Genomic DNA, 25466 nt, shown 5'->3' on the forward strand with positions numbered 1-25466 from the left:
CCATGGCTAAAATCGCAAGAATTCACATACGCAATCCTGAAGCACATAGATACAGAAATAAATCGGGACTTTTTAAAACGAAAATTTTTTTAAACTTTATTTTTTCAATAATTATTCTCAAATTTTAAAATTTCATAAAAAAGAAGATGTGCAAAGTGAAAGTGTATAAAACATATATAAAAAAAAAATTCAAAAATCTATTGAGCTGACCATAATCACAAAATGTAATTTCATCTCTCTCAATACAAATACGGTAATATTATATTTTCATTTAAATTTGATCTTTAAAATTAACGAAGAATAAAATTTCTACCATCATAATAGTATCTCCAGCTTTTAATTCGGGGTTTTTATCAGCGAGGCTGCCAGGTTGTATATCTTGAATATAAATACGAGTTCCCAACTTTAATCCGTACGAATCTGCAACGACATAACATAATAAATTATTAATAGAGATTCCATTGCGTTTTCCAAAAACTACAAATTTAATGTGATCGAAAATTTATATAGATCTACGGTATATAAAACTTACTGTTCCATCTTGTTTTCTTCAACACAACCGCTCTATTTTCGCTAGGTTTAACTGGGAATACCATCATATCGTCACCGTGAACTGTGTTTGGTGGATCAGGGGAAAGTGGAGACATGGAACGCTGTTTAGATTTCAAAAGAAAAAACATCATATACTGTTGTATGAATATTTGGCATTCAATACAAAGCCACGAGAACTCAGAAAAGCCTTGAGCACTTAATCAACAATATTATTCAAAACGATTCGTTACTTGGTGGCCTAGTGGAGCGTCAGACTTAGCTATGATGGCACCGCAGGTTAAAATCAAATGCACACCACCTCACCCAGGGTGTAATACATTGGGTGAGCATGGGCAATGACTAATGAGTAACAAACCGCAACGATTCGGCCCTTCTATACTATGGTAGCAGATGCTCAGGCAGAGCCTCGTTCTAAGCGGTAGGCAAATGGATACATCGTAAATAAAATCTCCAGAAATAATATCAATGGTATTGGCAGGGATGTCCAAACTATTTTATTTATTGATAAAAAAAAATCTAATATATCATATTTTATTGGGGTGTAAACTATTTTTAATTTGATTCAAACGAAAAATCCCATTTTATAACAAGCAAGATGAATTGGTCATAATAAAAACAGATCAATAATGGAACATTTAAAAAAAAAAAACTTGAAATAAAAATAATAGCATACCAAATCGCCAACAGATTTATGCTTCATTGGAATAGGAGAAGCACTTCTAGAACTAGGTGTGAGACTTCTCGATCGTTCTCTGCTATCACTCCTGTGCCTGTGTCCAAAAATATAATATTTTTAATTTTATTTTAACCAGTTGTGAAATATTTCCATTTTATAAAATTCTCCATCAAATTTTATCCCTAGCACAGATAATTGGTCATTTGCACTAATTTCAACCTTTTCAGAAAATTAGTTCTTCCTAATAAAAAATGTAGCACAGAGTAACCCCCCAAAAAAATGAAAAATAAATAATGAATTACCTCGACCTAGGGGGAGACTTTGATCGCGACCTTCCCCTCGATTGCGATCTTCTTCTTGGTGGTGTGCGAGAACGACTGCGACTAGAGCTAAATATAACAAAGACATTAGGTTGTTAATAAGAAATTGAATGATTATTGAAAACGAGTACCTTGTAACAACATGATCCTATTTTATATGTGGACATGCATTTTTTATTTTATGCATTTATAAATACATAACATACAAATACAATATTATATTCTAAAATCATATTTTTAAGTATGGAAAGATTATTATATTCTGAATTGAGTTTAAGCTTAATATTAAATGATACATAGATTTTGAATAGGGAAATACAAGAAAAATAGATATACATAGACTTTATTTTTTAATTTTTTATTTTTACAGATCACAGAAATCAAATTTTAAAATAGGACCTTTTCAGCGTTGCTGCTGTTTATTTTAATTGCTCAAAATGACAGATTTGCAAATAAAACTATTCTATGTGATTCCTATTATTGTCAATATTTTAGCTTCCATCATTGGTATAAAGAATTTGAAATCTCAATACAACAAATTGTGGATATTGTTCTGTTTAGGTTTAAAGTGAATTTCTCAAATCTCAAAATATAAAAGGAGTATTTGAATGTGTATTTTGAATATGAAATGATATAAAATTTATTGTTATTCGTCGTTCTTGTTATTATGTATATATATATATACATCGAGATTGAAAAAATATTAAATTTTACTATTTGCCCATCCTTACATAAACACATACAACGCAGTTGAATGACTTTAAATAGTTCTACATAACGTGATCGCATCGACGCCATTGTTGACACAAGATTTGAAAATCATAGAAAATTACTCATGTGGATCAATGTACCGTAAATAGGTGAGAGCCTATCGCCCGTCAAAAGTAATCAAGTGGTAAAAGTCAGTCAAGCGTGAAATGCTTGTCTGCAAGAGAGAGCTGTTCAGCGCTGAATGACCATACAAATCCTAATAATATTTATATTCAAATATTCAAGCTGATATTCAAGCAAATAGCTGGTTTTAAAAGAAGCGCATAAAATTAAAAATTATGAACAAAATTGATTACCTAACATAACATCTGGCCCTATATTGCCTGATGTTATTCGAGTAAAAGACAAAATTTTATAAATTTTATGACTAAGATAGGTGGATATGTTTGGTTTATTAGATTAAAAACGTTTGAATATAATGTTTACAAATTCTATTAGACATTTAGGTACTTTATATTCAATGTTTACCAACAAAATGCACCAGATTCTAAATCTAATTAGTGTCTATTACTCAATGTCCTTGTCTATATGAATCTAAAATGGGCTCTCCCCAAACAAGAGTTGCTGTGCAGAAAACTTGTTAGAATATTTCTTTATTTATTAATAATGGCCCCAATTTACTAAATAAAATCGGCGAGTCAACAGTTGAAGAAAAATCAAGAACATTTCGACCCATGAGCCTTACATGAGTTAAATATAACTTATTACTGGATTTGAAAAATAATAGATAAATCGTAATATTTTTTACTCCTAATGGCACATTTTTTTTGCGAAAAATGATCAATAGCAATAATAATTTTTCATCTAAAATTCACTATTTCAACACTTATATATCTTAGATTGCAAATTCCACCAAGGAAGCTTTGGAGAAGCAGTCATACAGGAACTACAAACTGGTGCTAAATCTTAAAAAGGTTCACTGGGTAAGAAGCTGGGTGAAAAGCATACTAGTAACATATCATATCATCTATTCTTATCCATTGTTAGAACCTTTTTCAATGTCTACAATTACAGCATAGCCTAATCAAAATGCATAACCAACATTTATAAGACAAAAGGGTTGTTTTACAATGCCAAACTTGACCACCAAAACTGCTTATAACATTTTGTTTTTCTCTTTTTAAAATCGTAACTTTGTACCTGGAAGGCGATCTGTAGTTCCTACTGTGACGGCTTGATCTTGAACGTGAACGACTGTAACTTCTTCCACGGCTCCTTAAAAATAAAGGTCACAAATTTACAAAATAGGAATCAAATAACATTGATTTGATCAATGACGCATTTTGTAATCAATATTAAACCATGGCTTATTTTACCTGTCAATTACAGATCCTAATTATACAGACAATATTTGCCAAATGTGTAGCATAATTTTCAGCATGAGTGAATTTGCCATTCCATGTTATAAATAGGAAATCTTCACACTGATTAAACTTAACACATACACATGTCAATTTATAAAACGATATTACTAACTACGAAAAAAAATGTAATGTCAATATAAATGCCTAAGTTATCATTTAGTGTTTAGTACCGCCCTATATAAGCGGCCACTAATATCTCACGCTATGTACGGTAAGAAGTCATTTATTTGGAAGGACTGGACTCTTTGGTTCAGCATTGTCTACTAATTTATTACACCCTGGATGGGGTGGGGGAATGAGATATGAACCTGAGATGCTTACCTGCTTCGACTTGTACCTCTCCCCCTTGATCTCCTTCTATTTCGTGATGAACTGTCTAAATCACGGCTATGTGATCGATGACGTCGTCGAGGTGATCTATCTCGACTTCTCGATCTGTGGCGTCCATATGATATATTGTCCAGATTTCTGCTTCTGCTACGATGTAAAGGACCAGGTGATGGTGTGTCGCGAGACTCAACACGCACAATAGCTTTCCTTTTGACGGTCTGGAAAAGTTTTGGTTGTATTGATGAATGAATTTTTTGTTTAAAAATGTTGTATATGATGTAAAAAAAATTTCATAAATATTTCAGTAAATTCTGATTTTGTTCCACTAAATTATGTTCACATATCTATGACCATTACTATGCCATTGAAGTTTGAATCCTATATAATTACACTAGACTGCGAAGAACAGCCAAGAATTATAAAAATAAATTTGTCATATATAAATTCGGTTACAAAATATTAGCAAAACATTCAAAAAAAATGAAAAATAATACCCTTTTGTCAGTTTGTATAACAATATTCACTATTGGAAAGTATATTCATATACACATATTTATATATTCCAAAGATTTGTTGTCATATTATAAATTTAACTTCAGTCGAACTATAACAAAAATGATGTAACTAAATACCCCTGTTTTGCCTGCGGGGCATTGACTGCCAGACGTATAATTAGTTTTATGTGTAATTATTGTGCATCGTTGTGCTATAACATTGCAGTGAAAGTTGTTCTATCAAGCGGAAATTCTGTGATTCCGCATAAAGAAATCGTATTTATAAAACAAATACCAGTGTTTCAAAATCAAATAGCTATATTTACAATTTTGACTTTTTTTCCAGAATTTTTCAATTCTCTGACAGCTTGCTGGTGTGCCCATCCATAACAAATTTGATCATTTACTCGTGTCACTGTGTCATTAATCCTGTACAATAAAAGAATAATTTGGAAAAAAAATATTTAATTTTCTCACAAATCTACAAAAGGGCGATGCTTGAATATATGAACATGGAGGCTAAAATGAAGTATGCAATCTGTCACAATAAACCTGCAAAAATTCTAATTTTGATGACATCATCACACACAAAAATCGAATCCCATAAAGCCAACAGAGATTAATGAAATAAAGTAAGAGCGAAAAATATGATCTTCACCCACTGAACATTTATTCAACTTCAATATACATTTCATGATTGGTACACAGGGAATTGTTGTGTATAATTATTGACAACTTCTTTTGAACTATGATAAATTATTTTAATATACAAAGCGGTAAATACTTATTGATCAAGGTGAAGGGTTTTTAACATAGGTCAAGTACAATCATCTGTACCATCATAGCTTAAAAGAAAATGCAATTAACTAAGTGGTGAAGAGTCAATGTTAATTGATTCATATCCATCAAAGATCAAAACGATGTAAGATATTAAAAATACTCATAGTTAAGCTGAGTAATTTTACATTGATAAACTAAAGTGTAAGATATACAAGATATGAGACTAATACAGTAGAACAATTTTATGCCTTAATCATAAATAAACATCAAATATTATACTAACATAACTTAAGATAACACTACAGATGAATAACACAACATTTGGTAAATGCATCTCTTGTTAAAAAAATCATGCACTATTTCATCGGATTGGATTTTTTCGTACATTAGATATGCCTTCCGCTCTGAACAAGGCTCTGCAGAAGCAGGCAGGCTTTCTGTCCGACACTGCATACCGAATTTATTACACCCTGGGTAGGGTGGTGGTCATGGAATTAAAACCCAGGATTTTAACCTGTGATGACCTTATAGTAAATCTAATGTATGATTAAACACTTGGCCACTATAGATACAGATTGTACTATAGGTTGCATTTGTGAAAATCTATAAAACGGTATTATTAACCCTGAACCTTAAATATAGCATATATATATATATATGTATGTGTGCGTGTATTCGAAAACTCTATTAAAAACACACGAAGATGAATATATCATAACAAGTTTGCTGTATCTTGAAACTCTGACTCGTGATTTCTCCACTTTAAAACGGATTTAAATAGAGTGTGTCCAATTTTAGAAAATATTCTATATCGGCAACTTGTCATAACAGTCTATTTATATTCATTTCAACCTTCTAAATTCAAGATTTCACAATTTAACCACACCAGGGTATAAATACAAGTCAAGAAATAACTTACTGTAGTCTATTGAAGGCAGGTCCATGTTTCACAACATCAGAAATAATGATTGCTGGATCACCAGTTGTTACTGCTGGATTATCACGCCCACCACTGATGGCAATTCCAAATCCTACATCCGATTGTTTTGCTATCTCATATGTGTGTTCTTGGAATATAACCTCTTCGCTCATTTTAAACTATTTGTATAAAAACTATTTGTATGTAAAGATATTTATAGTTTAAAAGATAGATAATGAAAAATATAATGCACATAAAGAGACTGAACCAAATGGCATTTTAGTGGTCGCCTTAACTTTGCCCAGAAATCAATCTCCTAGATTTCTGAGTGAGTTATAGTTTGAAGGGTGGTGGAATGAAACAAAACCACCAATGATGGCTGACGAGTTCTAACATTATGAACAGACCTTTTGGCTTCACGAACACGCCAATACCCATGACTATTATGCGATTAACAACTAAAGGGGCCTCCTTCGAAACGTGAGGCTTTTTGTTTCCTGCATGAAATTGTTTATCATGTTCTGTCTGTTCCGATTAATTGACCTTTGACCTACGCAAATGCATCGCCGCGGTCGTTTGGTAGACAGGACTCTGCGTCAAAGCACTAGTTGGGATGTTCCGTTCAGATAATTTTACACTTGTTTGTTCAATTTTCTGTTAGTTGCAAGCTTAAAATCAGGTTTTTAAGCAGTTTCGGTAGGTTTGTGAGCAGGCTCAAATTTTGGCATGTCGTGGTCACTGATTGCACGCCGGAATCTGGGGTTTTGTGTAGTTTTGTACCACGATACCTTGTAGTGTGTGTGGCGCAACAATTTTTCCAAATGTCATTCCTAACTCCCACCTGACCACATCATTCAAAAATTACTTCACTACGACATCACAGTGACATAATAAAGCCACCAAAATTTATGGATGTTGGTCCAAAACACTCAGACGATTAACGGAAGTCGAGCAAGCCATTTACTTGTCGTAACAATCACGATATGAGGAAGCTTGCTGGCGTTAGTGAGTTCGTTATCGCCCGCCCAGAAACCATTTTGGGCGATCATAGCTATGCTTTGGCAAGCTATATGACGTGATTGTGACTTCGTAGTGACAGAATTTTTGGATGGCGTGGTCAGGTGGTGGGTTAGGAATACCATATGCAAAAATAGTCATGACAAGCCCACTAAAATTACTTGTGGTACTACAGTACTAAAATACAAGATGACATATTTATTCATTAACCCTGTAACCCAAATACAGGAAATAATACACTATCCTTGAGCTCGTAGGGGAAGTAATAAAGCCAGAATTATAGTAAGCTACGGCTGTACGGATAAAATGTAATTTCAGAATTCAGGAATTTGCATGCAAACATTGTCTGGTTGTAGGTATGCAGTACTGAAAGGGCCAAATACAGAAATAGCAAAATAGGGAGTCTGGTAGTAGAACTGTAGAAAGAGGTCATTTAGATGATGAAGAAGGATAGGATATACATATTTATCCCGGGGGAGAGGAAAACCGATAAGACAGCTTATCCACATGGCGAACCACGGCCTCTCGTCCGGTTACCATTCCAAGTCGGGTATGGGATTAGTTATATTGTTTGTTTTCGGAAGCATGGACTTGTTGGTGGAGGAAGCCGTAACCGACCAGCGGTTACGTGAACCACCCAACGACGGCGAGGAGTCCAGCAATCGGGTCTGGGATAGTTTAGTACCACATGTACTTCTAGTTGACCTGGCTCAACAATTTTTGAATATGTCAATCCTAACCCCCACCTGACTACGTCAACGAAAAATTACGTCATTTCGTCGTCACAGTGACGTCATAAGGCCCACCGAAGTATGCGGATGGTCGTCCAAAACGCGCAGACGATCACCCGAAATCGAGCAAGCAATTTCTCTCGTTTTCTCATCACAACGATCACGATAGGAGAGAGATTGTCGGCTTTAGCAAGTTCGTTATCGGCGGCGCAGATGACATTTTGGGCGATCGTAATTATACTTTGGCAATCCCTATGACGTGATGATGACGTCGTAGTGACGTAATTTTTGGATGGCATAGTCAGGTGGGGGTTAGGAATAGCATATGCAAAATTCGTTATGGTACGCCCACCGGAAGTACTTGTGGTACTAAACTATACTAGACCCCAGCAATCCTCTCGCACATAACCATCCCTGCATAGGATTCGAACCTGCGAACCCACGCAGAGTAATTACTGAATTAGAGGTGCGGTGGCGAGCGTATTCCTTAACGCTTAGCCCCTTGAGCCACACCGCCGCGCCGAAGCATAGTTTAACAGACAGACAGAAGAACAGCCAGTAGTCGGTAAGTGAAGAAGATTTTTCTTATTTCTAAATCTAACTTCAGAACTTGCTAACCCCAATCCAGCCAATAAATGATAACCACAATCTGACACTCTCCTCACCCTGTCATCAGACATCAAACGATAAAGTCTAGGCGCACATATTAGCAGGTTAATTTGGATAACGTCAGGAATCCTAAAATATATTTTACAGTCTTAGTCAGTTTTGCAGTTTCAATCTATTGACCTACGGCAGTACGGATCTGTTTGAAATTTCGAAAAACAAAACCAAGAATAGACATGTTAAGTCTGTGATTACCGGTAGACTACATTGTTAAGGCAGTACAGAAAGAAGTACCGGTACCGGTATCAACAATATCATCTACAAATCTAGAAGCACTTTATTACAATCCTGCAATAGATGAGTAAATATGTAAATAAATTTGACTAGTCTCCCGTCTCCCTCAGTCTGTAAATCCGCGTCTTCCTGCTGTTGTGTGGCGCTGCCCGACTGCTGCAACCTCACATTCTCCCACATGACGTCATAAAGGATATAACTGTTGTCCAACCTTTATAACTAAATATCGCTCCTGGGATGTATATATATATATATATACTGTTTTATATAACATATGTAAAAATAAAAACCTGTGGATTTCGCCACCGACAAAATGACACCAAGGCACAAGATCACCAGAAATTTACTATGCTGGGCGTGACGCATCTCGGAATTTCACGCTTGGGTCGGTTTATAATTTCCACAAGAAAACGGAGAAAGGTTTACGACAGCCGATCGCGACCTAGCGACAGGACGTTTCTCCACCGTTAACTTCTTGCTGATTGGTTGATGTAGAAAGAAAACAAGAAATTGGTGGTTTGTGAATATCAGCAACTATTTGAGATACGTTCGATTTTTATCCGGAAATGAGGTGAATATTTTAGTTCAAGTGTTATAAAGAGCTAAGATGGCCATCACATAGCAAACCGTGACCCCAATTATGACCAGTTGCTTGAAACTGACATAGGCATACCGAATCGGCATATCGTTGATGTTCAGAGCGAAAAGTGCAGTAGGATATAACCTTGTTAGCAAAAATGTCTTGGACATGCTATTAGAATCTATTAAAAAAGAGGCGCAATTTACTTCTGCTTTTCTAAATTTGGCTCGACATGAATATTTTCGCATTTTATTGCCACTAGGATTGGAAAAAGAAACTGCATTTCACTACCAATCATTAAATTCATATATGTCGAGTGACATATTGTGCAAGTGTTAAACCTGGATGGTTATCGATATCGTACCGGGGCTGCGGCTTAAGATGCCGAGCTCACTGACATCCCGGGTATATGGCGTGATAAAGATTCTTTCCTGGTTTACTGCCAGTTTTATGTGTGCTCGGTAGGGTTGGATTATCCGGATAATGAGAGAGAGAGAGATTTTATTATTTCCTCAACCAAAAAATACAGTCATCAATAATATAGCAACAGCAAATAAAATTGTTTTGGTATGGACAGGAGGAAGCGATACGACCGTACGGTCATCGAGGTCCGCTCCCACCATATACGCTGATGTGATTAAGATTAACACTGAAAGATGAACAATAACAAAACTTGAACTATTACGATAAAATTTTTACAATTAATTTCTTAACAGAATTAGGGATTTTTTTGATAAATGCAATGTTATGCATGTGTGTTTTTAATGTAAGAAAAAAGAGAGGGGGGGGGGGGTGTCCCGTGTTGTTAAATAAAACAATCTAAAGCGGTCAGAATAATGAGTTGGAAATGTATGTAAAAATTACTAAATTCAATGGGTCAGTTTGGGCGATTAAAATTGGCTATATATACACAGTGGATCAAGGACAAAATTATAATGTGATAAGAATGTGTCTGAATGTGAAAAATAATTAAATGCCACTCAGTGATACACAGTATTGAAAAAAAAGTAACATACCAAGAATTTTATTCATAGGTTAGTCATAATCTGAAAGTGTTTGAAAAATTTCATGGACTCAATGTATATGTTTGGCAATTTTACAAATTACGTTCCAAAAATGTTAATACTTATAATAAGTATACCTATTAATAAGTTTTAGCAGATGGGTATTGAAAACTTTAATTAAACAAGAGAGCAGGTGGATTTTGAAAACATTTCTGACTAAAACAGGAGGGTCAGGTTTTGAAAACATTCCTGACTTAGACAAGAGGAACGTTTCGGACTTAAACAAGAGAGCAGATGGGTTTTGAAAACATTTCTGACTAAAACAAGAACAACCGAGAAGTATTTTGCTATTATTATTATTGTGACGGTTAACCGGATAATAAAGTAGCATAAATAATGCATATGCTCATTCGTGATTTTGATATTTTTTGTTAAGTGACGGCTGATATCCCGAGAGCATATGATAAAAACTCTTCTTCAGACTTCTTTGCCTATATTATAGCCATTCGTGAGACGCTGGAGTAAAGTTCACTATCACATCACACAATACGCGAGAACAAATGAGATTATTATGTGATAGGAGAGCGCATTCGTTTTATGAAGTTAGATTGGTTGGGGGTACGAGCAAGGCTGTAATCGAGTTAGTTGAAAAGCTTTGAAGGGGTGGGGTGTGAGGACGGGGCAGTCTAGCCTCTAGGCTAGAGGATGACGCTTTGGTGATGACTATTTTTTGCTGTAGCTGTTTTTGGGATTTGGGTATATTGTCGGGCAAATGGGGCCGTGTTTTGGTTCGGGACTGGACACAACGATAATACTGCACAATCGACGCCACGTAGGCTATGTCGGAATTTGTTTGTGGTCTGGCGCTGCTTGGTGGTATATTTTGATCTTTATATAAAGCTCTGCTTACTGTCCAGCCTACATGGAAGCAGAAGGTGCATCTTGACTGTTTGTCAAAAAACTTCAGTCTCGTTTACACGACTCCACAATTGATGCGTCGTGCTTCATGCATTGCAGAAACAGTAATTAATCCCGCCCCTCTGAAACCCTGTTGCGTGGCCCACAGAGTTTGTCTGTCTTTACAACTGGTGAGTAGATGCCGATTTCTTTCCTTTTTTCCTTCCTCATTTATTTCCCACACCCTCCTTCTTAAGTATCGGAAACATTGCTATCGACTATCGATGGATTCAGTCTCAGCTGTATACTAGCTTTCTCTAGATACTTCTAACCAAAAAAAGTGCATGATTTTCTTCACGTTCAATAATTTTATTTATAGCCTACATATGCGCGTTACATATTAAGTTATTTGGAATGCCTTTTATGAAATTATTTGTGTCCCGCCAAAATATACTTTATTGTTCGTGCACGCAGATGTTTCATTAGCATATGAGCAATAATTAAATTAATTTATATATTCTAGGGTTGCCATACCGCCCGGAAAATTCCGGACATGTCCGGAATTTAGGGTTAAATATTGCGTCCCGAAAGAATTTAAAAAAAGACTCAAATGTCCGGAATTTTATTGCATCTGCAATCGTACTGTGCACACTGCTAATACTACGAGGTTGTGTGGAATTATGATGTAACAGAGCGTTCCCTATCAATGATGTTCACCACTTAGAACAGGGATCGGCAACCTACGGCCCGCGGGCCGGATCCGGCCCGCGGAGCAATATAATCCGGCCCGCGACGCTTCACTCAATTATAGTAACAAATTATAGCTGTTTTGTCGATTATATTCTTTACGCAAAAGAATTTACATGTAGACCAAATTATATTATAACGTAACAAGTATATAATTCACAATTACTCGTTTAATGAGGCTATAATTTAATTATAATTTAGACAAATGACAACAAAACGCAGAAAAGGTGATGCTAAGTGCAAATGGTTTGATGGCGCAAAAAATATTCGAATAGTCAGTCTTCACGCGCTGCTCAAAATTTAACTTCTGATCTGTGTGATAAATTCATCGGTCATTCATTCGATTTTTAACATTATAAAAATATGTGCGGCCCGCCAATGACTTGCAACCGCGAGCAACAAGAGGTTGCCGACCCCTGACTTAGAACTTTCTGATTATTATTTGCTGACTGTTTTACCCGTTTCGTTGAGCAGCTGCAAGTGTATTTGATAGCAGCTAGTTCCTTGTTGAGTTAGCTGAATACAGAAGTTTTATACCACAAAGTATTTTTCTATTTGAATAAGAAGCAAGTCAGGAATTCGGTATCGAAAGTGCTAGTCCCTGAAGCTTTTTGGTTCAGTTAGTCTGGTGGTAAATTACTTTGTTTTTGCATTTGTATGCATTTTTAGTTGGGTTGTATTTATTGTTAATAAAAAAAGATATTATTTCAAATGGCCAATTCTTAAACGAAAGTACACATTCACTAAATAGATGCGAGAAAAACATCCATGTTTTAGAAAAGGCAGGAATGATTATGAAGCGGAATGCTTGGTTTGCGAATACGGAACCTATATATCTGTCGTGCACAACGGTCATGGTGATTTGAACACACATCTGCAATCAGAAAAACATCGCAAAGCAGTAAGAGGGGCTGTTGCACCAACGAAAATGACAAACTATTTTGTTACAGCAGGAAGTAACTGCGAAGATGAAATCACTGCCGCAGAAGGCACTCTTGCATTTCACGCTGTTAATCATCATCATAGCTTTTTGTCCATGGACTGTACATCTGTTCTACTTAAAAATATTTTCCCTGATTCGAATGTATAGCGAAGAAGTTTAGTAGTGGCCGCACAAAGACAGAAAAAGTTGTTACTAGCGTACTTGCGCAATATTCTATTGATGCTGTTCTGAAAAGTTTTGAAGAAAACGATATCGCGTATTTTGGCGTTACAACAGATGGCAGCAATCACAATGAACTGAAATTATTTCCTACAATTATTCAATATTTTGACTGGAGGAAAGGTGGTTTGCAATCAAAATTGATTGAGTTTACAAACAAGGCAAACGAGACTGCCGACACAATTTCCACATATGTAAAAGACACCTTAGAAAAAATGATGCGTTTGAAAAAATGTGTGACATTTACAGGAGACAACTGTAAATGCCCTACTGAAGAGAATTAGATCTCCAGAAAAATATGCATAGTGAGAAGAGTAATTTGTAGTGACTTGACTTAAAAGCGTGTCTGTAATTTGTTTTAAGCTGTAATCACTATCCTTAATTTTCGGCACAATCTAATTCTCAATATTATTTTCCACTCTGAACTTGAGATTCATTTAGAGCAGTGGTCGGCAAACTTTATGTACTTGCGGGCCAAATATACACATTTCCATGAGCGCGCGGGCCGCAATAATTCCGCTTTCGGACAATCATTACATTAAACTTCAAATTATGGCACATTCGCACCTTCTACTGCTGTGTTAAAAGCCTGTCACAATGAGATGTGTATGTGGCGTTTTTTCAATATATTATCCAACAATACATTGTTTTTATTTACCTATTTTCAATGCGAAGGATGATGTTTTTATGGCAACTTGCCCGCGGTACGTCGTCCAAATGACAAGTATAAAATTTGTTATAAGTGTAATGCCTTTTAGATTAAGCCGCTGACAGCAATATGAGCTTTCGAACGTGCAGATTACACGTTTGGCACTATCGCACAAATGAGCTGTGGCTTAGTCTCGGGTATCGGGGTCGAATTTTCGATGAGACGTTTCGTAGCGAGTTTAACATTAAATACCTCAAATATTTGCGAATCTGACCGGACATATGGAGCTGGTTTTGGAATGCGCGAGAAAGAAAAATATTTTTGCGTGCAAGCACTTCGGAATGTTCGCCCCTCGTCGCGAACTTCCTCCGTTTCCAAGACAATTTTAATATCAAAATTAAGTCGAACGGCATAGAACTGACGCTACTCATTACAAAACAAGCGTCGTACAGCAGCACTTGTTATCACATAAATCTGTGTGTGGACAATAATAAATTTAGGATCAATTTTTGTTATATGTATTAAATGTCGGGTCGTTCGAGGGCCGCAATAAATTAGCTCGCAGGCCGCATTCGGCCCGCGGGCTGCAGTTTGCCGAGCCCTGATTTAGAGCTATATTTAGAGAGTGCTTACCCGTCTGGTGTGAGATTCAGCTTGTGGCCGAAGACAAGACTTTTCATTCCGGTAGCTGGCGCTTTAGAATGAGTATCGTACAGCGTTTGCAGCCTTAGCATTTCGGTAGCGCATATATATGGTCTCATGAAAATACGAAGCTCCTAAAGTATGTGCACCAAGATGGCGCACAACCTGAACATTGTATAGGTTGTGCGCCATCTTGATGTACATTCTTCGGGAGCGCCAAAAATACTCATGCACTGTCCGGAATTTTGCTTTTTCAAATATGGTAACCCTAATATATTCGGATTGGTCGTAAGGAAGTAACATAGCCTGTTGTGATTCAATACTTACAGTCTACTACGGTGTATATACTTGCATAGGTCCTATGAGACCAACCGCAACGGTATGACTAAATATTGTTTGCACTTTGTTTTATAGAGAACGTAGGCTACATAACGGAATTGAACAAGCACCTCATAAGAATGACAAGAATTTGATATCGAATTTCGGACCTAAAATAGTGGATTCGACTCTAATCCGAATATATATCGTACCATCCATGTCGAGTCATATAGCCAAAAGAGTCTTTACCACTATATATGGTCTCAAGCAAAGTTGTTTCTCGATGAAGCCGACACCCTCTCTCGTTTGTCTACGCCAGAGGGGTGTAACATACGGCCCGCGGGCCACTGTCCGCTCAATGAAGCCTATTTACGTGACCCGAAAAGATCATGCTTTTCTTATTTGAAACGTCACCATCTTTCTTTAAGGGTTGTGTTACGTCACACTGGGCTAAAAGTTTCCTGTCAAGGATTCAAAAGCGTGATATTTCTTTATTAGTGCCATTATGTGTGCGAGATCATCCTACGAAACACTCTGCTAGTTACGATAGCATTGTGGATCAATTAGGGGTTGGAAACATTCATTGAAAAATGCCTTCCGTATTTAGTGAATTTTAACAACGACTCGTTGAATAGACTTTTAAAAAATATAGGGGGAGTACAAAATTGCAAGCAAACGTTGATCACAAATGAGCCTAGCATGGAAGTGATTTGCACATTTTTATAAGAAAACATTCAGTAATCAGCTTACATATGAGCACTTGCAAGATCAAATTTGAGTTGCAAAAAACTAATCATAATATTTAGTGGTCTAGCACTCGGCGTCACAAAAATTTTAACGCTTGGTCCAGTGAAATGAACAGTTGTACGACAGTGGTCTGCGCATCATGATCTTGAAATCTCATGACATGTTCACTACAACAATCTTCTCAGCGTTTAATTGGCGTTGCCTATTTTGTAAGGAATATATTGTTTCCAAATTGTTATGTCAGATTCTTCTTCACAACACATCATTAAATCTTCCGAATGTTGGTTATGCCACATTTTTCCCGCGTAGGATAAATTTTGAATGACCGATGTCTAAGTTGGGCCAATGACATTAAACAATATATATTCTCATTGGTTGGATCGTAAATATATACTACTACGGTTGGATCAAGTTGATTTTAAAATGACCCCATTTTCACAGTTATTTTCGACGATACAGGAGTTGGAATTTGTCAACTATTATTCTGATGAATAAAATGTGGCCCTTAAATAAAGGGTATGGTACCCGGAGAAAATTTGAGAGCTTTGTAACCACAGACCCACAGTTCTACATTATAGGATAATGTGAACACATCACGAAAGATAATATCTTACGACCACGCTCCAATCCAATGAGTGGTAGAGCTTATTTTGAAGTATACTATCAATAAATATGCTCAGGTTTGATTCTTCAATATAGATATATATTATATAACGCTTATTTTTTAAATTCGTTCCGCCCCTCACATGGTATCAATTGATCACAACAATGTGCCTTCGGTCATGTTAATAATTTTGGAATTCACAGATATGAGATAAGCAATTTTTTGAAGGCTTCGGGCGATTAAACAAAAAAAATATTACACAACGTGACACAAAATAGTTCGGGGTAAACACTGCCGACTCTGTTTTGTCGAACCCTAGCTCAAACTGATCAATGTTGTGTCCGTTTTTAAATTCAGTGCTTTCCCAAAGCAGTATTTATAACATTTGACGTGACGTTATCGAATCAAAACCCTTTTAACGATTCGATAGTAGTTGAAGTTGAGCTGTCATCAAAAAACGAATGCAATTTTAGAACATATATATATTGTTAATTTATGTTCATACATTAAATATTTTTACATATGACACAGAGGGTGGGACTGCAGAGGAATTCGGATACATTGTGTTTCATGTATTGTATTTCAAATCGGTAATTTTATAAATTCAAATTTTGGTTAAACCTCGCTTACATCATGCCAGGGGTGGGGATTACTGAACGATTCCGTCTAGTTTATCATTATATATTTATTTATTTCATATCAATATATAACATATTTTATGTCTTTTCATGCACCCGTTGAATTCATTTGCATTTCATCTTTTATAAATTCGGTCACTGATTTGAATATTAAAAATTAATATGCTCATAACCAGGATGTTATGTTCTTTTAAATACTCATGATGTATTTTTTGTTTTCTGAAAATGTTCTTTTTTCTTCAAAATATTTATTAAAATGTTTTGGTGTTTCATTAGTTTTTCAATTAAACGACTAACCTGAATCAACAAGCGTTGTAGGTGTCGGAGCATGAAGACCTTCTGAGGTCCCTCGCGACTACTATCACACAATTTAAGCTAGATTTCACTTGTATTTGTAATATTTTTTCCTATAATATGTTTAAATTGTGTTGAAGAATAAATGATGATTGATTGATAACTCGTGTCAACGATTCATTTTTCTGTTGTTGGAAAGAACCGTATTCATTTTAAAGTGGGGAATTTTATCTGTTGTAGAAGGAAAATTAAAAATATGCCCTGAAGGTAAGTAATATCGTTTCATTTCAGCGTCGCAATTTAATATACGGTGGGGTTGGAGTATCAGAAATATCATAGCAATTTGTAGGGCAAGTCTGTAAAGAATTAGTATTCATTATATCAAAGTAAATGACTAAAATGAGGCAATTACTCCTTTTAGCGTTCTTTATCCCCGCAGGTGTTTGTAGATGATTTTTATACGAATTAGAATATTTCATACCATGTTCACTGAAAACTATACTAAGAATATATCAGTGTTTTGATTACGGGTCTTTTATACTAATGCATTGCCGATGTCAGTAATTTAGTAATGAATGATATTTTGGTACGTCTTGATGAATTACATTCAATTTATCTCTATGCACTTTCATTTCAAAGAAACATTGGCATATTTTCCAGTAACCCTGACAACGCAAAGCACTTCAACACATTTTGGTGGAACGATTGTAAAATATCTGTCAGTAGTATGTATTCAGTATGTAATCATAAAAGCAATTGTTTATCAAAGCAAAGTTCACCATCCTGAGCTAAGAATCGTTGATTTTACTTGCGCATCAGTATTATACAAAAAAATAATATTTTCAGCTATTGGCCTGAAATGCTACATATGTGGAATAGGGGAGGACCCTAATTGCTCTGGCAGTCAAGATCCAGAACTGCGGACTTGCGAAAATAACGAAAATGCTTGCTTTTACACGAAACAGAGAACAATTAGAACAAGTTATGTTATGTTCACAAAGTCTTTAGTTTAAATTTTACGAAAAATTCCATTGCAACATTTTTACTAATCATCTTGCAGGTGGCGTTGTCACATCGCGGGGATGCGCCAATGACAAAGATACTCAATATGCCTGTTCTAGTGTTAACGGCAAGATCATCTGCAGATCGGTATGCAATACAGGTGAGAAACATTGCGTTCTCTATCCTCACCACACTCACATTAGAGATAATTATGAGTACGAAAAAAATGTCACAAATAGCTGGCTAATAACCTTCACACCCCGTTTGTTATTATAGATTGTGTTACAATTTAGATGGCTGTAATCACGGATCTACAAAACGGAGCAATACGTTGTTCTATATATTTATGACTGCATTGTAAATGCTGCTTCATCAAATTCTAATGTAGCTTACATTGTCAATAGATTCAAAATGAAATGATTATTCTCATTTGTGTTGTAGCCTATATATATACGTCGTGTTGCGTACGTATTGAGTTTTTCTTTAATTTGGATATATTATTCAATTATTGACATTCCATTAAAAATATGGCAAAGTTCGGTATTTGAGGTCACTATTTGCCATAAACTGGCCATATTGATATATATACGCGATATTCAGAATCCAAAAATACTTAAAAATGTATCATTGTTACTTGTTTACCAATTGTTCGAGTTTAAAACAATAAAATAAAAGTACAGCAACTGCAACCAGTGTCTCGAATTTTCTATATTTAGCTCCAGGGAATATAGAAATTGTTTATAGAGTGCAGCATTATAGATTATCGTGCTGTGTTTCTTTTTTATCTTACCTTTAATCTCCACCTAACATGTAATAACTGAATATAACTGCACATTCATAATATTAAATAAACAATGTTCAAATTCTTCCTCGGCTTGTGTTATTTAACATCAATTAAGGTCAATCCAAGATGTCGCAGAAGGTCTAACAAAACCAATGTGAGAATATATTGCCCGATTATATTTAGTTTTGATACATTAACGACAGTGCGAGATTTTATAAAAAAATAAAAATAATTCATCAAGAAATATTCCAATGGAGGATTGCTATATATTTTGTACTTCTTTGCAAATATTTTACACACTCTCTCCCCTTCTCATATATATACAAAAACTTAATATTTTAATTTTAGAAACTCTCTAACGAAAGTACGAAATCTCTGATAACACTATATTGTAACAATTTAAACCTATATGCGAGGGCTGGTAATGGTTAACCGATTTTGATTGGTTCACGGTTACGATTTTTTTACCGTCACCTGACATTGAAGGTACAAATCATCTTTATTCTCTAGAATTTTTTTGTTTAAATATGATTATAGTTCATCTCAAATTTATCCCCCGTGCCGTTTAATTCAAAAGCACCACAAATGGAAAAAATAAGTGAAGTACTGGTATTGCTTATTATAATTTGACAATGATAAGTTAAGAATCAGTTTTCGGTCAGAAAATATTGTTCACGAAATTATTGTAAGAGCGCATATTTCAAGTTAATCAGCAATTGCGCATTCTGCCACAGGAATATATTAGAATATCGACATTTCGTAAAGTGTAGTGTTTATTTATAGTTCATATATTTCACATGGCAGCAGAGGCATTCCGATAGTCACTCGCGAGCGCATAAATTGATGGAATCGATTGGGATCCTCCCGACAAAAGCATTGCTATTCTATTAAAAAGTCAAAATATTTCCAATTATAACACAAAATATAGAAAAATACGAATAATTTGTCAACGAGTTCGCGGCCCACCATGAGATGCTTGGCGGCGGTTGAGAAACGCTGGTGTAGTCGACCCTAGCCAGTTCAGTAGACTATGACCATTATAATGCCGAAAAAAATCTTTCAAGTTAAAAACTTTTGGGTTGGTTTCATTGTTCATTAAATATTCTTTTTGTGCTGAATGGCTGCCAAGTTGAGCAACCGGTGGGGGTAAAGGCTGACATAAATATTTCAGATATATAGGCTATTTTAGACATGAACTATTTCGTTGAGCGCGATTATACACCTGAGTTCCGTTGGTTCAAGTGACCTCGATATGGCGGGTGAATATGTTTCTGGTGATTCCAAGACTGTGTGTTCCAAGTTGCAGCAGAGTTTGGGAATTGAAATTGTCCCCTCTTGGTGTAGAAAAATGTTTGTTTTTTTAACGTGATCGACGATTGCGAGTAATGATGTTGAGGCTGGCTGGACTTTTGTAACAGGTTTTTGGATATGGGATTGAATGTGTTGACTTTAGTGGTGGAGCCCTGTAATGTTAGAATCCCATTGTGGGTGGTCAATATGAGCCGGTAACCGGTTCGAAGCGCGAGCTCTGAGGGGAGGAGTAAATCCAAGAGGGTGCGTTTTCTCTAAGTGCTGAGATGACGAGCGGGTCTATCTAGATCCATTTGTGACAACTTTGATTTCCCTTTACTTATTCTACCATGTTAGAATTTGGGCAAATATTCCCCTAGTTCAGGGGTGTCAAACTCGCGACTCGCATGCGGCCCCAGAGAACTTCCAATGCGATACTCGAACGCCTAACAATAATTGTAATATGTTGTAAGTTTTTTTTATCTAAACGTAATACATTTTTCAAACCCTTTAAATTGAGATTGTTTATTCACACAGAAAACGACAATTTACTGAAAGTAGTTTTGAAAAATTGAAAACATTTTGTTTTCAATTTGACCCAATTATGGATACACCTCAAGCTAGCAGAAGGAATACTTGAAAAACTTCATGGATTAAATGAAACCCAAAGTACATGAAGGAAGGGGCATTTTTGTATAAAAAGGGGAGTTGCAATATTTCTGCATTTCTCACAATTCTAAAGCACATTGTTTAATTTGTCACTTTCCATCAGTACAATGAAAGAATACAATATAAGTAGACATTATCAGAATAAGCTCAGCAGTCAATATGACAAATTTAAAGATCAAATTCGAACAGAACTTTTTTATGTGTTTGTATATTATTATAGTTATACAACTATCTTACTAAAAATCAATATCAAGCATACCTTAAGCGGTCCTATGTCACGTATTGGTAGGAAATGTGGTGCGACTCCTGTCGCACAACTATCATTATTAGTATATTTATTTCCTGTACCAATTTTTTGTGCATTTGTTTTTTTTTGTGACGACGAATAAATGATTGATTGTCATCACAATACGAATGCAATTTTAGTATATATATAACTAGTTAATTCAAGTTCATCTATGAAAAATTTACACGGATGACACAAAGGGTGTGTTTTGAGTATTATATTTTAAATCACTAATCTAGAAGAAATAACTCGTGTCAATGATTCACTTTTTTGGAAAGAACCGTATTCATGTTAAGGTGTAGAATTATATCTGTTATAAAAGCAAAAATAAAAAATTTGCCCCGAAGGTAAATGATATCGTTTCATTTCGGCGTCGCAATTTAATAGATAGTTGAGTTGGAGTATCAGAAATATCATAGCATTTGTAAGGCAAGTCGGTAAAGAATTATAGTCATTAGACCAACGAAAAGGACCAAAATGAGGCAATTACTTTTGTTGGCGTTCTTTATCCCGGCAGGTACGTATTTGTAGCTAATTTTAAACAAAATTAGAATTTTTCATACCACGTTTACTAAAAAAAAACTATACTGAATCGTATCAGTGTTTTGAATATGGAACTTTCATACTGGTAAGTTGGCGAGGCCCGTTTATTTGTAGGAAGAAATGAAACAAATTTCGATGAATGATATTTTTGTACGTCTTGAGAAGTTAAATGAAATCCAATTCGTCTTTATGCAATTTTATTTCAAAGAAACATTCGGCCGTAGGTCTGCCTACGCAAAGCATCATCCTAAACATCTCTTGATGGAACAATTGCAGAATAGGTATAAATCACCAGTATTCCAGTATGTATGTAACCATAAAAGCAATTGTTTATCAAAGCTAAGTTCACCATCCTAGACTAAGAATCGTTGTTTTTACTTGTGAATTATAACCGAAAATGATACTTTTAGCTATTGGCCTGAAGTGTTACATTTGTGGGATAGGGGATGATCCTAAATGCTCGGACAGTCAAGATCCAGAACTACGGACTTGTAATAAGGGGGACAATGCTTGCTTTTACACGAAGCAAAAAACAGGTGAAATAAGTTAAATTATGTATAAGCAAGGCCTATTTAGTTCAAATTTAACGATGTACTCTATATGAATTAAATTTTTCTTTCACTTTAAACAAAATCGGAATCTTAATTATTAGAGCGCGCTGAAAGCGTCCAATACATAAAGTAAAAACGAGTGTCTGTAGAATATCTAAACGAATTTTGAATACTTCTTGTCTGTGTTTTTTTGCTTCGTTGACGCATAATCAAACACTATTCTTGAATAAATATGGCAACATTTTCCCTACTCATCTTGTAGATAACGTAATCACATCACGGGGATGCGCCGATGCCAAAACTACTACTCAAGGTACCTGTTTTGAATTTAATGGCGTCCAGATCTGCACAACTGTATGCAATACAGGTGAGATATTTGCATTCACTATCCATCATACTACAAATTTTTCACTTTTTTACATGAGAGATAATTGCATAAGAATCAAATTTGACGTTTTATGTCTACATGCGAACTAATTATCACAAATGACCCATACCAGTGATACCACCATGTATTAATAAGGATTTTATTACATTTTAGATGGCTGTAATCATGGATCTACACTAAAGAGCGAGAAATGTAAGGTGGTGTGTATACACGCACAACTATATTGCATTTGTAGACTTTATTCACATTCGAAACAGAACACATTCCAGATAGATAAACTTAAAACAGTTAATGCACACAGTACCAACTCATAACAGCTAATGTGACACAGTACACGTGATAAGTACAGAACTTAGAAGTCACCTTCAGACATGAACGGACACTGGTCAAAAGTCACTATATTACACCATCCTAGACTAAGAATCGTTGTTTTTACTTGTGAATTATAACCGAAAATGATACTTTTAGCTATTGGCCTGAAGTGTTACATTTGTGGGATAGGGGATGATCCTAAATGCTCGGACAGTCAAGATCCAGAACTACGGACTTGCAATAAGGGGGACAATGCTTGCTTTTACACGAAGCAAAAAACAGGTGAAATAAGTTAAATTATGTATAAGCAAGGCCTATTTAGTTCAAATTTAACGATGTACTCTATATGAATTAAATTTTTCTTTCACTTTAAACAAAATCGGATTTTTAATTATTAGAGCGCGCTGAAAGCGTCCAATACATAAAGTAAAAACGAGTGTCTGTAGAATATCTAAACGAATTTTGAATACTTCTTGTCTGTGTTTTTTTGCTTCGTTGACGCATAATCAAACACTATTCTTGAATAAATATGGCAACATTTTACCTACTCATCTTGTAGATAACGTTATCACATCACGGGGATGCGCCGATGCCAAAACTACTACTCAAGGTACCTGTTTTGAATTCAAGGGCGTCCAGATCTGCACAACTGTATGCAATACAGGTGAGATATTTGCATTCACTATCCATCATACTACAAATTTTTCACTTTTTTACATGAGAGATAATTGCGTAAGAATCAAATTTGACGTTTTATGTCTACATGCGAATTAATTATCACAAATGACCCATACCACCATGTATTAATAAGGATTTTATTACATTTTAGATGGCTGTAATCATGGATCTACACTAAAGAGCAATATGGTGTTCTATATGTTTATGATTGCATTGTCAATTTTGCTTCATCAAATTCTAGTGTAGATTATATTTCTATTGCCAATAGAATCAAGCTGAAATGATTATCATAATTAGTGTTGTTTATTTACGTCGTGTTGAGATACTTATTGAGTTTTCCTTTGATTTCGATATAATATTCAACCATTGATACGAAAACAATGACGGCATGCTGAAGATATTTTAAAGTTTGGTGTTTTGCGCTACTATTTGTTGAAATTAGTCATAATACAATATCGTTTAAAAATATATCATTATAGCTTGTTTATCAATTGTTCAACGAACTTAGCATAATAAAAGTACAGCAATCGAAACCTGTGTCTCGAATTTTCGATATTTAGCTCCAGGGAATATATAATTTGTTCAGAGTACGGTATTATAGATTGTCGTGATGTGTTCATTTTTTTGTATTTTACCTCGAATGGCAGTACGAGATGTTCATATTTCTTTATAAGGTAAAATTAATTAAAAAATATCCTAACGAAAGATTGCTGTACATTTTGCACTTGAATGAAAATTTTTTTTATACATTTATTCACAATTTTTCACGTTAAGTTATTAATTGCACAAACTCTCAACCAAAATTTAAAAAGTCTGAGAAGACTATGATATCAAACGACAATGTTTAAACCAGAAAGCGATATTTTAAATCGAGTCCCGTTAAATATTTCCTGGTGTCGACTCAAGTTGTATATGACTGTAAATCTTAATAATCCAAATTCTTGTATTCAATCATCTTTAAGAAATACATTGTTTAGAATAGATATATTCAACTGGCACCAGACTTTAACTTTCAACTTCGGCTGCTGGAAAACAGCTTACACACACAAAATAAATTGAAACTGCCTGGTTGCTCAAACGGCAGTGACTAATTTAACCTGGTTTGAGTGCAAAAGTATTTCCGTTTCAAGACTAAAAGATTATGTAGTGTTTGTTAGTAAAACGATGACGTTTTTACGAAAGACCAACCCAAGTTGGACGATACTACACAATAATTATGTATTCAGAAGTAGAGTAGAGAACACGATGTACACACACATCTGCTTGTTAAGAAGATACTGTATGCATAAAATAGACAATTACAAAATAAATGAATGGCTTTTAAAAAGATTTGTACGTTACATTCATAAACATATAATTTCAATACAATTCACAATCATGGCTATCTATCCACCAGTATAGGCTGCACAGTATAAGTAATCGCACGGATCCCGTTTATCACGACTCCATCAATATTGCTTCTAAAAACACGTCCTTGTATATATAAAAAAAATATGAGTTAAATTGTATTAACTTGTATTATAACGGCATCGGTGTGCTCGTCCAATACAAACTTTTCGAATGAGTTTCGAACAAATATTTTCCGCACATCTGTGAATTATTTTTGATGATGACTTTTTAATATATATATATAGGCGTTGAATATTTGCGTAGTTACGCGCAGTTCCTTTGTTGTTAGTTCAAAATAGGTACACACTTTATCATGCTTGAATTAATTATGAGTCACAAGCCAACGCATTTGCTTTTATGGCCCATGCATGGGATCCTAATATGATCAGAAAGTACCGATGGTAGTGATACTGCGTAAGACGGCGATGTTGAATTGAA

The 25466-nt window shown here is 35.2% G+C and overlaps 3 protein-coding genes and 1 pseudogene across 7 annotated transcripts in view; 3 read left to right on the plus strand and 1 right to left on the minus strand.

Moving 5' to 3' along the window:
* Positions 1–6411, minus strand: part of LOC120338046 (tight junction protein ZO-1-like) — an 82146-nt gene extending 75735 nt beyond the window's left edge. For 3 of the 5 annotated variants that reach the window (XR_013470743.1, XM_039405993.2, XM_039405977.2), the window contains exons 1-8: positions 6207–6410; positions 4834–4936; positions 4005–4231; positions 3460–3534; positions 1531–1617; positions 1226–1322; positions 533–653; positions 314–420 (exon numbers count right to left, since the gene is read on the minus strand). Coding sequence is in view for 4 of the 5 variants with exons in the window: in XM_039405993.2 (XP_039261927.2) it covers positions 314–420; positions 533–653; positions 1226–1322; positions 1531–1617; positions 3460–3534; positions 4005–4231; positions 4834–4936; positions 6207–6379 (990 nt within the window). In the remaining variant the exon portion in view is untranslated. Of the gene's footprint in view, positions 1–313; positions 421–532; positions 654–1225; positions 1323–1530; positions 1618–3459; positions 3535–4004; positions 4232–4833; positions 4937–6206 lie in introns of all 5 variants that reach the window. The other 2 variants (XM_039405985.2, XM_039406001.2) reach the window with 1 other exon arrangement.
* Positions 6412–12787: 6376 nt separating this feature from the next.
* Positions 12788–13859, plus strand: LOC144419914 (uncharacterized; annotated as a pseudogene).
* A 3608-nt stretch (positions 13860–17467) lies between these two features.
* On the plus strand, positions 17468–18807 carry LOC120348445 (U-scoloptoxin(05)-Er2a-like). Its single transcript, XM_039418563.2, has 4 exons — positions 17468–17575; positions 17983–18117; positions 18197–18298; positions 18432–18807. The coding sequence occupies exons 1-4, from the start codon at positions 17527–17529 to the stop codon at positions 18497–18499; spliced, it is 354 nt and encodes a 117-aa protein (XP_039274497.2). The 5' UTR covers positions 17468–17526; the 3' UTR covers positions 18500–18807.
* A 2716-nt stretch (positions 18808–21523) lies between these two features.
* LOC120345459 (uncharacterized) lies at positions 21524–24172 on the plus strand. The gene is made up of 7 exons (XM_078114132.1): positions 21524–21684; positions 22121–22246; positions 22524–22628; positions 22803–22841; positions 23118–23243; positions 23521–23625; positions 23791–24172. The coding sequence occupies exons 1-7, from the start codon at positions 21645–21647 to the stop codon at positions 23883–23885; spliced, it is 636 nt and encodes a 211-aa protein (XP_077970258.1). The 5' UTR covers positions 21524–21644; the 3' UTR covers positions 23886–24172.
* Positions 24173–25466: the final 1294 nt, after the last annotated feature.

Source organism: Styela clava, chromosome 1 (genome assembly GCF_964204865.1).
Source record: "Styela clava chromosome 1, kaStyClav1.hap1.2, whole genome shotgun sequence".
NCBI lineage: Eukaryota > Metazoa > Chordata > Ascidiacea > Stolidobranchia > Styelidae > Styela > Styela clava.

What these genes read in the sequence shown, in the direction of transcription:
- LOC120348445 (XM_039418563.2), top strand. Translation starts at nt 17,527, where the DNA reads ATGACTAAAATGAGGCAATTACTCCTTTTAGCGTTCTTTATCCCCGCA. An exon ending in ACAGAGAACAATTAGAACAA is followed by an intron (nt 18,118 to 18,196) that starts GTTATGTTATGT and finishes ATCATCTTGCAG; the next exon opens with GTGGCGTTGTCACATCGCGG. An exon ending in CAGATCGGTATGCAATACAG is followed by an intron (nt 18,299 to 18,431) that starts GTGAGAAACATT and finishes GTTACAATTTAG; the next exon opens with ATGGCTGTAATCACGGATCT.
- LOC120345459 (XM_078114132.1), top strand. Translation starts at nt 21,645, where the DNA reads ATGAGGCAATTACTTTTGTTGGCGTTCTTTATCCCGGCAG. An exon ending in TACACTAAAGAGCGAGAAAT is followed by an intron (nt 22,842 to 23,117) that starts GTAAGGTGGTGT and finishes TGATACTTTTAG; the next exon opens with CTATTGGCCTGAAGTGTTAC. An exon ending in TTACACGAAGCAAAAAACAG is followed by an intron (nt 23,244 to 23,520) that starts GTGAAATAAGTT and finishes CTCATCTTGTAG; the next exon opens with ATAACGTTATCACATCACGG.